Source organism: Pelophylax lessonae (assembly GCF_965119305.1).
Source record: "Pelophylax lessonae genome assembly, chromosome: 1".
Taxonomy (NCBI): domain Eukaryota; kingdom Metazoa; phylum Chordata; class Amphibia; order Anura; family Ranidae; genus Pelophylax; species Pelophylax lessonae.
Window position 1 is genome coordinate 327,552,322 of NC_138768.1, and position 14,195 is coordinate 327,566,516.

The 14,195-nt window shown below is 44.2% G+C and overlaps 1 protein-coding gene across 1 annotated transcript in view; it reads right to left on the minus strand.

Moving 5' to 3' along the window:
- Nucleotides 1-459: 459 nt before the first annotated feature.
- Nucleotides 460-14,195, minus strand: part of SLC7A7 (solute carrier family 7 member 7) — a 75,311-nt gene continuing 61,575 nt past the window's right edge. The window contains exons 7-10 of the mRNA XM_082243267.1: nucleotides 9,157-9,253; nucleotides 2,981-3,130; nucleotides 1,048-1,231; nucleotides 460-956 (exon numbers count right to left, since the gene is read on the minus strand). Of these exons, the coding sequence (XP_082099393.1) occupies nucleotides 862-956; nucleotides 1,048-1,231; nucleotides 2,981-3,130; nucleotides 9,157-9,253 (526 nt within the window). The 3' untranslated portion in view covers nucleotides 460-861. The remainder of the gene's footprint in view (nucleotides 957-1,047; nucleotides 1,232-2,980; nucleotides 3,131-9,156; nucleotides 9,254-14,195) is intronic.

The window sequence follows — 14,195 nt, forward strand, 5'->3', positions numbered from 1 at the left end:
TTATACTTTCTGAACCACTGACCTGGAACAAGTATGCATATCCGTAAAGTTAGATGAATGTCAGAAGTCATGATCTGACTTTGTGCAGGTCAGTGATTCCAAGTACAGAAGCAATAGGAGGATCTTGAACTAACATTATCAGTTGTAGATTTTAGCATTGTTTCTCTTATGACAGGTTTGCTTTAACTATTATATCAGGCCATCCCATGTTTTCAGGCATGGCTTATGTGTGATGACTTCACATATAGCTGAAATAATAAATGGTGTTTGTATTGTTGTTCACACAAGCGGCTTAATGGTAAAGAAATCTTGTCTGATTAATAAATGTCAGTGTGTGTTTGTTCATCAAATGTACATTTTCTACACAACATGACTGCATTGTCATTTTGGTCTTCTAAGTTTTATTAAAATGGTATCAGTGCTGTAAAGACACAGCGAGCGCCAGTTCTATTTTTCCAGACAGTGCCAAATTGCTCAGTCACGTAAGGCACATTATGGTCATGGGAGTCTCCGTTCGCCTGATTGGCCCCAATAGGATAGCTGTACTTTCCCAGATTTAAACCCGTACATGCAAGGGCCAGCATTGCATCACACCACCCATGACCGCTGCCCAACCCCCCCAAGGGACTATGGAATTAACATCCCAAGTCACGGAAAGGCATTTGTAGATGTGAGACAATAATTAACACTTCCCCTGCCAGAGAGAATCATTAGGCCAGCTTCTAGCCAGAGCACTGCCCTGCAGCCACCCTTGTCCTGAAGCCATAAAAACAAAAATCTGTCCGTCCAATTTAAGAAATAAATTATGCGGCGAGGAGGTTTCCGAAAATGTCAAAGCAGATCCAAGGTGGTAACGGTCTCTCATTCGGATTTTGGGGCCAGTTTTTCTTCTTCCTCCAAATCCATCTCAGTGATGACAGAGAAGCACAAAATCTGAGTATAGCGGGTGACAGCGGCTACAGGAAAAAGACAAACCAAAGAGACGATAAGTGCACTGAGTTGTGTTTTGCTTTCTAGGTAATATTAGGAAGTTCATGATGTTCATACCTGCTACACGCCTTAAGCCGTTTGGTTTCTTGTGTTCAGGGACCCGTACAATTAGGAAATAGACTGGAACTCCAGAGAGGGCTATGGCTATTCCAATCAGAGAGTTGATAAGGTCACTATACAGGGGCACTGCCACCAGGAACACAGTGCAAAGACAAAATATCACCGGAAATATCAGACTGAGCTAAAAGAGAAAACACAAACAAAAAACAATATTGTAAGCTATTGTCTAAGGTAGATAGCCAAGACTAGGATTAATGGTTATTAGAGTTAAAGCGGATCTTCACTGCATCTGAGCACCACAAATGAAAAACACTATTGAATAATTTTGTTTGTTCAAAGCAAACTCCCCCATTTATCCATTTCTTCATGCTTTATTTTGTTGAGAAATCACTTTGAAAAACACTCCCTAGCATTTCTGGCCGTGGCCATCTTGAGTAAGGGCAGATGATTCATGTAGGATTTACTTCCTGGAATCCATATGCTCTTAGCTCAGGCATAAAGACAGAAGAATGTTTTTAGCGGAATAACCCCTCCTCATCTTCTGAAGACTCCTGGGATGTGTGACATCATTTGCCTAGGCAAGAAACCAGGGCGTAACAGCAAATGGAAAAGAAAAGTTTAAAACAAGTAAATAAGATATACTTTCCTATGTATTTACTAATTCTAGCAGCATGAGGATTAAAAAAATAGTCAATGTTGATTGGGAGAGTGAAGTTCCACTTTACTCTAGGTGGGAAAGACGCAAGTGTGGGTCTGGAATCCACAGAAAAGGTAGTTGACCCAAACTAGGAAGGAGAGGGAGCAGTGCAGAAAAAATAAACTGAAGGTGGAAACACAGTTATCTGCCAAAAGGCAACTATCCCTATTTTTAGTTTCCCCCAAATTTCAAAGTTTAGTTTCCCCCACATTTCCACTTTCAGTTTTTAAGAAGCAATCCTTTATAGCAGGTTAAAAGAGAAGTAGGTCTAAAGCTTGTTTGGCCCTACTTCTCCTGTGGGTAACAGGGGTGTACTTCATTCTGCACTCCTGTGACCCTTTTAGCCGTCAGCGGACTATCAGTTAGCTGGTCCAGGCTCTAGATCAATCCAGACAATAATGTCAGGATCCACCCAGATGCCTGGATCAGCAGCTGGCTCAGCGCCAGAGAGCTGCTCCACAAGCCGTCGCTCCAGTCATAACTGGAGGGGCAGAGAAGAGAGCCGGTGACTGACAGTCTCACCGTCTCTCTGCTCACTGAAAAAGAACTGAGCGATCAGTAGTCTTTGTTCAGTTCTCGGTCTTAGAGGCTGCCGAGGATATATGCAGTATTGGACTGATGCTGCATCCACCTAGGTGAGTATAATTGTTTTTTTTTTTTTTTTTTCAATTCCTGAATTTCTCTTTTAAAATGATTTTAAAGCCTTGATTTTTTAAGCACATTCAGCAGCTAATTTAATCTCATACTGAGTATGCAGCTTCTTTAGCTTTTCATTCTTGCTTCTGTTCCTGTTTAAGCAGATTACTGCTCTAGGTTTCCTGTTTCAGGGTGGCTCCTTTCTCTTGCAGTATCCTATGGAGCCACCCTAAAATGCAGGACTAGAACTGTATCTTCCTACACTGTGTGCATCAATAGAAATGCACAGCCCCACAGCCTAGGATGGCAAGTCACTGCCCTCCTCCCACTTTCCTTCTCCAAGCTAACAGATTGGCTGGAAACTGCACTGTCCATTGTCAACTCTTGTCAAGGACTTGGATAAGAATTTTAACAATAAGTTCACTGGGGAATGTTTATTTGATTGTGCTCAATGTGTTCACCTAAGCAATACTGCGGGATTAATATTAATTTAACATCACAGGACAACCAGATCACAAAAAGGTGTAAAACAGTGAAAATGCAAGAAGTAAGGAAAGACACCAAAGAGTCGAAACAACATTCACGTAGAATAATAACCTTGAGTGGTCGAGGCCTGTCTGGCTCCTTCCAGCGCAAATACAGTTGTCCTGCTATAGAGAGACCCACAAACAACCAATAGCTGAAGCTGTAATAATTGATGAGCTGGAAGATGTCCTCAACACACAGGTACACCAGAGCCATTGCTCCCTGTAGAAAGACAGTTGTTAGCATAAGCAGTCATACAAATCTCTAGCCTTTTTTTTGTTCTTTTGCATTTTTATTAAACAGAGCTATCACTTTAAGAATAATGAAAGCTGCTGGCAGATATGAACTGTGTGTAGGTGACCAAAGATGCCTAAACATACTTCAAGCAGCTTTCAGTATCTTCTGCTCCTCCATATTCCTAGATTGGTCTGATCAGGCAAAGCTCTGACACTTCCTGGTAGTGTCAGAGCTTTCTGCTAAGCCCCACCTCCACACTTTCCTATTGGCCTATCAGTATGATGCCAAAGCTCTGCCCAATCAGACCAGTATTTGGACAAAGTAAAGGACAATGGAAGCTGCTATAGGCATGTTAGGGCACCTCTGATTACCTGTACTTTGTACAGTGCCTACATTTTTTCTTTTAAATCAGCACAAGGGATAGTACTATTTAATACATTAAAGTGTCCTTTATGCCGGGGGCTTCTCTGTTTGGTGAAATCTTCAGTCCTCTACACCCCCATACCCCTGCAGCTGTGATCTTTGTTGCTGCGGGGGGTTAATAAAAGCCACTGCATTCATAAAAGCTGCACTATTGCTTCCCACAATGAAAATGAATGGAGGATGAGCAAATGAATGAAAGGTGCACCTCCTCCATTCATAGAGTGCTTTTCATTGCAAGTACTGCTGTTATGAATGAAGAAAAGGGTGGACATAGTTGGAACTTTTGATGAGTTCCTGTGGCAGGTCTAGTGGCTCATATTAACCCCTGCAGCACTGAATGATCAAAGCTGTGTGGGTAGCTATAAGAGGATGAGGGGGGGGGGGGTAGAAGAATGATTATTTCAAGAGATCAGCCACTAGCACAAGGGACACTTATTATTTATTGTAACTACCACCCCTAAACGAAATTTAAGCGGAGTTCTACCCAAAAGAGGAAGCTCTGCTAATATGCTTCCTCCCCCCATCCGGTGCCACATTTGGCACCTTTCAGAGGGGAACAAGTAACTGTTTTTGACAGGTACCTATCCCCACTTCCATGAGACTCCACCGTGGCGAGGTCCCTTAGAAGTTCGGCCCCTTCCTCAGCCCGCTGGGCCAGTTAGAAAGTGCAGCGTGCTTTGCGCATGCGTAGTTGGGAACTGGCTGTGAAGCTGAAAGGCAACTGAAGGGCAACGAATGGCCGACATCGTGGGATCCCTGGACAGGCAAGTGTCCTAATATGAAAAGTCAGCAGCTACAGTATATGTAGGTGCTGAGTTTTCATTTTTTTTGTAGGGGGGGGGGGGGGACTCCACTTTAAGTCTTAAAGTGGTTGTTAACCTAGATAACAAAGTAAACTGAACATTTTAGCTTAGACCAGCCATACACAGAGAAAATTTCTTTCCTGCAACCTGTGAAATTCCCTCAATTCCCCCATGAACACAGACAGTGTTGATGTGGGAATCCCTCCAGCTGGGCCATTGTCTTCTCACACTGGGGGGCGAGGGAAGCCGTCCCCGCCAGAAGACAATGATTCTTGCTAGCGGCTAAAATCACAGGCAAAACCCGGCATGCTGGTTGTACCCAAGTTAACCAATCAATGTGGTCCATTCAGACTGCCCATACACGGTTCGAATCTCGGTCGGTTCCTGCTGAACCAGCCGAGATTCTAACCATGTATGGCCCAGCCAAAGCAGCACAACTCATTTGTGCACAGTCTGACAGGGAAAGGAGCAGCCTATCATCTATATGCAAAAAAAGAGGTGTTGCCACGCCCCCTCTCTTCTCTTACAGTCATCCTGCTGCTCCAGCCTGAGTGAAAGTGTGTTTAGTTTCAGTTGCTTGTAAACCTCATATGCGTCATTTCTCAAAGACATGCACCATTTTATAGTTTGTTCAATTAAAATCCAAAGCACTGTATTATTACGTCAGAATTTTCATCTCTGCGTCTGTCTCAGCTCTCTAAAAATCTCCGGTCTTGTCCGAGCGGCAGTCATGACATCACTGGCCCCTCCTCCCAGAGGGGAGTGACGTGTGCACACAGTACCACCACCGTGTGCACTGCTAAGCAAGCACCATCATGTTTTCTTGGGGAGTGTACAGCTGGGAGGTGGGGCCAGTGATGTCCCGACTCTGCCTCCGGTCTGCAGAACTGATGCATATGAGGATAACAACAGCTTGAAGTTCCCCTGCATACACGACTCATTGGGTTTGATTTACAGACAAATACAGGCTGTTCACTTAACAAGGTAAAAGTTAGTAAATAAGGTGAGCCTGTAATCACTTTAAAATTTAAATAGAGTCATGTGCAAGGAAAATTTTGCTAGGACATGATTGGTTGATGAAAATGAACATAACTTCTACTAAGCTTAGTGAACATCCACTTTGCTAAGTAAACAAGCTGAAGTCCATTAGATGGCTGCAGAGGACAGCACATGAGAATGATAAAGTGCCTGGATGACTTTTCCGAAATCAGTGATGGCGATACTTGGCACCCCAGATGTTTTGGAACTACATTTCCTAGGATACTCATGCAGTGTAGTTGAGCATCATGGGAAATGTAGTTCCAAAATATCTGGGGTGCCAAGGTTCACCAGCACTGTCCTAGATGAATCTAAAGTTGGCCATAAATAGTTTGATGCTTGGCCGGTTCAGCAGGGACCGACCGAGATTTGATCCATGTATGGGCAGGCTGATTGTACCCAGGTCTATCCATCAAGCAACTTGGGCACAACTAGCATGCCATTATTGTCAGCGGCTTTTGCCACTAGCAGGATTTTTTCACTGTATTTTGGCAGGGAGACCTCCCTGTCCCCCAAACCACCCCTGTGGGAGAACACAATCACTTTCAGGAAAGACAATTGCATCATCTATGGCCTACCTAAATCTTGCAGTGTTTGTCTAAACTATCTCCCAGAAAAATTTCAATATAAATGGTTCTAGTGACACAAATGTTTTCAACAGAGAGGAAAATCCTTTAGTAAGGCATCATTCAAATTTCGCATGGCGGGACGCATGTTCCCGTTGTTTCTTTTGCGTGCTTTTTCTGCGCGTTACGCATAAGGCAGCCTATTCACTTGAATGGGCTACTCTATGCGCAACAAATATGCCAAAGAAGCTGCAGGAACTTTTCTGGTCTGGGGCATCGTGTTTTTTTCAGTGCGCATTGTGGCTCGCAATGAAACGCGTGACAAAAAATGCGCCTGCTAACTGTATTTGGGTGCCATTTAAAAAAAAATGGCACCCAAGCACACGTTGCGCGTTATGCTTCATTTTTATCTTAATCCGGAATCACGTAAATCTGCCTGTGATTCTGATATGCTAAGGTGTGAACGAAGCCTAAGATATGCAAGAGTAACATTCTATCTGCAGCTCCATACATACACTATATAATCATTTTTCCTGTACTTCTTTCAAAAAGCAACCAATTTAAATGTATAGTGCCAATACTTTTTTTAATACCTAATCCTGGATGATGCTTCATTTTCTACAAATTATCTGTAGTCTTGTTTTCTATATTCCCATTACATTGTCTAGAACTTAATTTTTATTAGTAATGTAGCAATTAATAATATCCCTTAGGAAAATTCTCATGTTTTTATGATTTTTTTCCTTCCACTTATAGTGTTTCTGTCATAAGAGATGTAAGGGGGCTGCCATTGCAGCTTTCCTTTTGAAAATGCTAGATGCCTGGCTGTATCTGAATTCTGTAGGTTTCAGTCACAGTCCTGGAATAAGCATGCTGTAAATCAGGGGATTCTTAAACTGGTGCCCCTCCAGCTGTTGCAGAACTACAGTTCCGATGAGGCCTTGCAAGGCTGACAGTTACAAGCATGACTCCCATAGGCAGAGGAACGATGGGACTTGTAGTTCCGCAACAGCTGGACGGCCGCCAGTTTTAGACCCCTGCTGTAAATGAACATCAGAGAGGTATCGGAACTACATATGTCAATGTCTCAGACAGACTCAGACAGCATTGACATCAAACCATCAGAAGGACAGCCAGGGAACTAGCATTCTCAAAGGAGAGTTCAGTAATGGCAGCATCCATTAATCTCTTACGACAGTAGTCATTTAAGCTACGGGTAGATTGCTCCTGCTTTGTATCACTTTCCTTTATCTCTGTACATAGATAGTAGCTATTATCAGAAAATTCTTTTCATTTCTGTCTGTCTTTTCTGATCAGAATGTTTATTCTGGGTCGCTTACTCTGGAAGTATTAAATCAGAGACAGTCAGGCATTTTTCCAAGGAGATCAGCCATGGCCACCTCTGTATTCCTTTTAATACAGGTTTCCATTAAAGCATACCACCAGGCACACAGCTACATTTATATTAGAACTACGTGTGTTATACAGTATCTTACGAAAAAGAGTACACCCCTCACATTTTTGTAAATAATTTATTATATCTTTTCAGGTGATGAAGAAATGACACTTTGCTACAATGTAAAGTAGTGAGTGTACAGCTTTTATAACAGTGTAAATTTGCTGTCCCCTCAAAATAACTCAAAACTTTGGGCTTTCTTGTGCATCATCTTTAGAAGATGCTTGCTTCTGGGATGACAGCCATGCAGACCAATTTGATGCAGTGTGCGGCGTATGGTCTGAGCACTGACAGGCTGACCCTCCCCCCCACCCCTTCAACCTCTGCAGCAATGCTGGCAGCACTCAAATGTCTATTTCGCAAAGACAACCTCTGGATATGACGCTGAGCACGTGCACTCAAATCCTTTGGTCAACAGTGGCAAGGCCTGTTCTGAGTGGAACATATCCTGTTAAACCGCTGTAAGGTCTTGGCCACCGTGCTGCAGCTCAGTTTCAGGGTCTTAGCAATCTTCTTATACCCTAGGCCATCTTTATGTAAAGCAACAATTATTTTTTTCAGATCCTCAGAGAGCTCTTTGCCATGAAGTGACATGTTGAACTTCGAGTGACCAGTATGAGAGAGTGAGAGCGATAACACCAAATTTAACACACCTGCTCCCCATTCACAGCTGAGACCTTGTAACACTAACGAGTCACATGACACTGGAGAGGGAAAATGGCTAATTGGGCCCAATTTGGATATTGTCACTTAGGGGTATACTAACTTTTGTTGCCAGCGGTTTAGACATTAATGGCTGTGTGTTGAGTTATTTTGAGGGGACAGGAAATTTACACTGTTATACAAGCTGTACACTTACTACTTTACATTGTAGCAAAGTGTCATTTCTTCATTGTTGTCACATGAAACGATATATTAAAATATTTACAAAAATGTGAGGGGTGTACTCACTTTTGTGAGATACTGTAAATTGTTTTACTAGCCAAATGATTTTCAGTTCTAATCAGCAAGTCTTGTCATTTACACACCTACACCTCACTGCAAAGACAGTCAGCAGACACATACTGTATATGGCTTATTATAGCTTAAAGCTTGAGGTATCCCCCTTTGCTTTGGCCTGCTCATTGGGCTCTGAATCTACATAATAACCACTGTCCAAGGAGCAAGGTTGATGACCCAGAAAACAGTAGAGTCATATTCCTGACTGGACAATATGGCAGGTGTGGGAAATGCAAGACTAGCTGAACTGAATAATCTTTTCCCAAACTAATGGTGTAAGGCGAAAAAAAAAAATGATCAGGATACATGGAAAAAAAAAACAGACTTTTCTTGGCAGTAATTGTGGTTGTTATGGCACCATTTCCATTTTTATGAAGGTTGGTTTTCCTGGAGTTTTAGAGCCGACTGAATCTAATAAATTCAAAAGATCCAGCTATTGTTTCGATACTATATGGTAGCCTTTCATGTTACCAAACCTTCTTGTTAAGCTTTATGACATCAAATTGCCAGTCACACTTCCCCCAGCTGACATTTCCATATATATCACAGCTTCCTTTTTTCATTATCTCTGACGAAATCTTTCAAAACATATTATTCATTAATCAGCACTTTCCCAAACCATTGGTTTAACGCCTATGCTGAGGTTGCTATTGATTTCAAAACCGGTATAGTCCTGTCTGAGGTAATACAATGATCATAAGACCAAATGGCGTAGAGAGTGCCTACATTAAACAGCAAAGCAGGGATGGGCGTGAATCGTTCCACGTGGATCATACTGAGAGCGTCAGGAAGGTGTCCTTCTCGGGAGCCCACAAAAAATAGCCTGAAACATAAGACACAATAAACTGTAATTATTTATTTTAAAAAAATATAAATGTTGCCAGTGTTTAAAGTGGTAGTAAACTCTATTCCATCACTTGTACCTATAGGCAAGCCTATAATAAGGCTTACCTGTAGGTACTGTGAATACCTCCTATACTTGCACAATTTAGGAGATATTCAGAGTGCAAGCAGCCAGTGGTGTCACCGGCGCATGCACTCTGAAGGTCCGACATACAGTGCCGGGCCTTCAGAGCCTGTGCCATAAATGGCGGCTCCCGCACGCATGCGCTGGAGTGGCCTTATTATGCCCCCAGCCACTCATGTAGCCGGAGGACGGGGGAAGATGCCAGTCCTCTCAGCGGTAACAGTACGGCGCTGGAGGGCTTCGTTCTAAAGTAGGTCTCTAGCACATGACATTGCCTTGCAGGGGATTTTCTTTTTTCGCTTTAATTCTACATTAGTTTTCTTTTTCAAGCATTTTTCCTTTTTTTTTTTTTTTTTCACCTTGTAATTTAGCTAGTAACATACTTCCTTTCCTTACAACGTTCATTCACTGCACTGTTATCTATGAAGAAACAGCACTGTTACCCTAGGAGAAAAGTGTGTTGAGACCACAGGACACCTTCCACCCCCATCAGGGCCATAATGGGGGTGGATGCTGCCATTTATTTATGCACAGCCTCACTGGTTGCTAGGATGCTGGTGGCTCAAACCGCTCAGTGTCAGTTGCTAGGATGCTGGTGGCCCAGGCTGCACAGTGTCATTGGTTGCTAGCATGCAGGTGGCTTGGCTGCACAGTGTCATTGGTTGCTAGCATACAGGTGGCTTGGCTGCACAGTGTCGGTTGTTATGGTGTAGGCAGCCGCCTGCACCATAACAACCAATGACACTTTATTCTAAATAACAGTCATAGTCTGCACTAATAGGTAGCAAGGCGACTTACAGAGAATCGATACATGCAAATTCTTAACAAATATAGGGTAAATGCACCACCTAAAAGTAAAATAACAGTGAAATAATAAACAGTGCAAACTAAACTATATCAGAAAAGCAACATCTGCAACCCAGAATTCACCATCGAAAAAATGAATCATAAAACAAAAAAAACAAAAAAAAAAAAGAGTGTAAAACACAAATATTATGAAAATACAATAATATGTCCTTCTTAGGCCCCTTTCACATGGGGCGGATCCGTTTGGGCGGACCCTGCTTGCTCGACGGAGATGGCTCCTTTGTTCCCCACTGAACAGCCAGATGACAGATCTGTCTCTGCTCACAATGCAGAGACAGACCTGTCAAGAGTCCTGCTCTCCTGTATGGGGAGATTGGATGAAAATGGACAGCCTGTCTGTTTTCATCTGATCCAACCCACTGGACGGATGGCGAACGTACAGCCATCTGTCTGTTTTTAGCTGATCCTGTCAGATTGGATGCAAGGCGAGTGTGAGTGGATACATGTCCGCTGACATCCGCCTCCCCATAGAGGAGAATGGTCGGCCCGATCGGGTCCGCCTGAAAAACGGGCAGGCAGACCCAATCGTCGTGTGACAGGTCGCGACGGGTCGTGTGACGGGTCGTGTGAAAGGGGCCTAAAAGTTCAAATAAAAGTGTGATATAAATTCATCAACTGATGAAGTTGCTTAAGTGAAAGGTGCACTGTAACTTCTATAACTCAGATCCACTGGAGACAAGAATACAGCAGCCACCACCTGCTCACTGTATAACCCAAGGCTGGACGTTCCGACCTTCGTGTCGCCGGAGGTGGCCACCTGATTTGGCCTCATGTCCTTGTAGGACATCTTCGCCTACAGATGTTCTATAGTCCACAAAGGTGAACTAGCCACAGCTAATAACAATTCTTGAGGTAACGCCACAGCTTGCATAAAACACAAGATAGCACTGAATTTCTGACAAGATCTTTACTTTTTGCACTTATCAAACAGTGATAACCAAATGCTTTCAATTGTATGTTTACCAGACTGAAATAGAGAAAATAAGAGGAGTTGTTATGTTTACGATCACTGTGCCCAGGGCAGATCATCTGTCTTCATGGAAAAGCAAAATGTCATACGCACTCTACATTTGAAAGATTAAATATTTCACTGTCTACAAACACATGATGTATTTGTTTTCTCCACAGAGAATTTGGAACCATTCAGTGCCGGTTCACACCACAATTTCTGCGATTTCTGCATGCACATTTTTGATACATTCGACGTGTTTTTTCCCCTCTTTTTTTCTTTATATCAATTAAGGACGTACATTTGTTGATGCATTCTAGTGTGTTTTTGTTGTGTTTTGCCATGTTCCAGATGCACTCCATACAGAAAAAATGCAACATGATCTACTTTTGTTGACTGCACTGGAACACACTGCAATGATGTGAACTAAGGCTATTGGAATCCATGTTAAACATTGTCCATGCTTTTTTAATGCAGAATAAAAATGCACTGGGCTGCATCTGGTGTGAGCCAGCCCTCAGGCCGATTACACAGCCCAAAAAAAAAAATTTTTTCTTGGTGCCTTGTTTTTTATACCAGTTCTTGTGGTTATTTGGGGAGCTGACTCAGAAAATTGCATTGGCTAGACTGCATTAACTCTTGTTTTTTAGATAAGGCTTTTTAGTCAGTTTTTGAAAAGATGTTGCTGATCATCTTGTTTTTCTGTTAAATGCTTTTTGTTTTTGCGTACAAGTTAGCATATATAGTGAGACTGTTTATGTCCTTCCAGCTGTATGCAGCGCTACCCCCGAAAGAGCCGATTGATTTTAGGCCATTTCCCCCCACACAGCATCCACAGCCAGGCAACAAGAATTTTCCACACAATCTAGGGGTTTTTGTTTAGGTTGTTTATCTAGGGAACTCCTCCCCCCTCTCTACCCCGTCTCTCTCCCTCTCTCCTGCCCCAGGGGCAGGGCCCCCAGCACAGGGGTCTCTTTCGGCTGACTGGACCCTGGACTCTGCTCCCAGACTGCCAGACTTCTGAGTATTTATGGGTTGTCTCGCCACCTTTTGGGCCCTGCCTCCCCAGGGATTGGTGGAAACTCCATAAATATTCAGGCTGCTGCCTCTGTCCCTCTACCCACGTTCTGGAAATATCCAGACAGTTCCAGAAGACACAGGGAGGTAACAGAGCCACAGCCTTGGAAGCACTGCACTGCCTCCTAAATACAATTAACACATACTCCTCTGCCCACAGGGGAGCCAAACTAAATTTACCTACAATAGCAACAGTGAGCATGCTACATGTAGTTTTACATCGGAAACATTGGATTCTAAAATGTAAGTTATTAATTGCATTATACTTGTGATTGTATAGGACATGTGTGTATATTGCCACTCATATCATTTCATTTTTGCAGATCGAACACTGCAGGGGTTATGGATACTTTACGACGGTGCTGCCTGAATCATCCCAACATATTTTGCTATATTAATATCCTGATTTTTGACGGACGGCCAAAGTGAAGAGTGGTATATGGCATTTATGCTGTATCTCAAGAACTAGAGCCGATAGGGAAAATTTTTCGAATCAGCGGGTCAAATATACCAAGGCAGTTCTGACCTTGCAGCTTGCTAGGGGGGCACCCGAGTCCATTCAGACACAGATACATTCAGACACAGAGCTGCCATTTGGCCCTGCCCCCTCTCTCGCCTGATTGGCTCACTGACTTTGATTGACAGCCGCCAATGGCACCGCCGTGGCTGTATCTTAGCCAGTGTTGCCAAACACCCGTAGATTTATGGACAGCCCGTAAAAACAGGGCACCTTTCTCCTGCCCGTAAATGCCCGTAGCAGGAGAAAAGTGCCAGTAAATCTACTGCGGCGGAGGCGGCAAGGTCAGAGCGGCGCGCAGTTCCGGAGATCCCCGAGTTCTCTCGGATGCAGACTGCCAGACTCGCACTATTCGTCGGACGAGTGCCACGGTGACGGCCCGCCTGCGCCCGCCCCTGCCTCCATTTAAGTTTTCCCACCGCCAAGTGCCAGTGACAATGTGGAGTCACTGGACTAGAACTAGAAGATGCTAGATGCCCCGGGAGTCACTCTTTGGACTAGAACTAGAAGATGCTGGACGCCCGGATGGTGGAGTGGACAGAGCAGACTGTGACCGCACTGCAGAGGCAGAGCATAAGAGCAGAGGACTGGTGAGTGGGGCTCCGAGCCTCCGACAGCCAGCAGCGCAGACTAGAGTAGTGTAAGTGTAGAGAGATGAGTCAGAGGGCAGAGGACATCAGTGTCCTGCTCCTGTGCCCCCTTCACCTCTCCACAGGCAGTGTCACAGCTTCACTCTGCAGTAATGTCACTGATATGGCTATGGAGAGGTGAAAGGGACTTAGGAGGAGGACACTGATGTGGAGAGCTAATATGAAGGAGGACATAGGAAGAAACTACTGTGAGGGGGTGAGGAGGGCACTTCCATGTCCACGCAGGCTCTGACCATCTCCTGTATTATGTACACAGTCTCTGACCACCCCCTTTACCATGTCCGCAGTCTCTGACCAGTGACCACCCCCTTTACCATGTCCGCAGTCTCTGACCACTCCTTTACCATGGCCGCAGTCTCTGACCACCCCCTTTACCATGGCCGCAGTCTCTGACCACCCCCTGTACCATGTCCGCAGTCTCTGACCACCCCCTTTACCATGGCCGCAGTCTCTGACCACCCCCTGTACCATGTCCGCAGTCTCTGACCACCCCCTGTACCATGTCCGCAGTCTCTGACCACCTCCTGTACCATGTCCGCAGTCTCTGACCACCTCCTGTACCATGTCCGCAGTCTCTGACCACCTCCTGTACCATGTCCGCAGTCTCTGACCACCTCCTGTACCATGTCCACAGTCTCTGACCACCTCCTGTACCATGTCCACAGTCTCTGACCACCTCCTGTACCATGTCCGCAGTCTCTAACCATCTCTTGTCTTTTATCATGTCTGCAGGGGAGT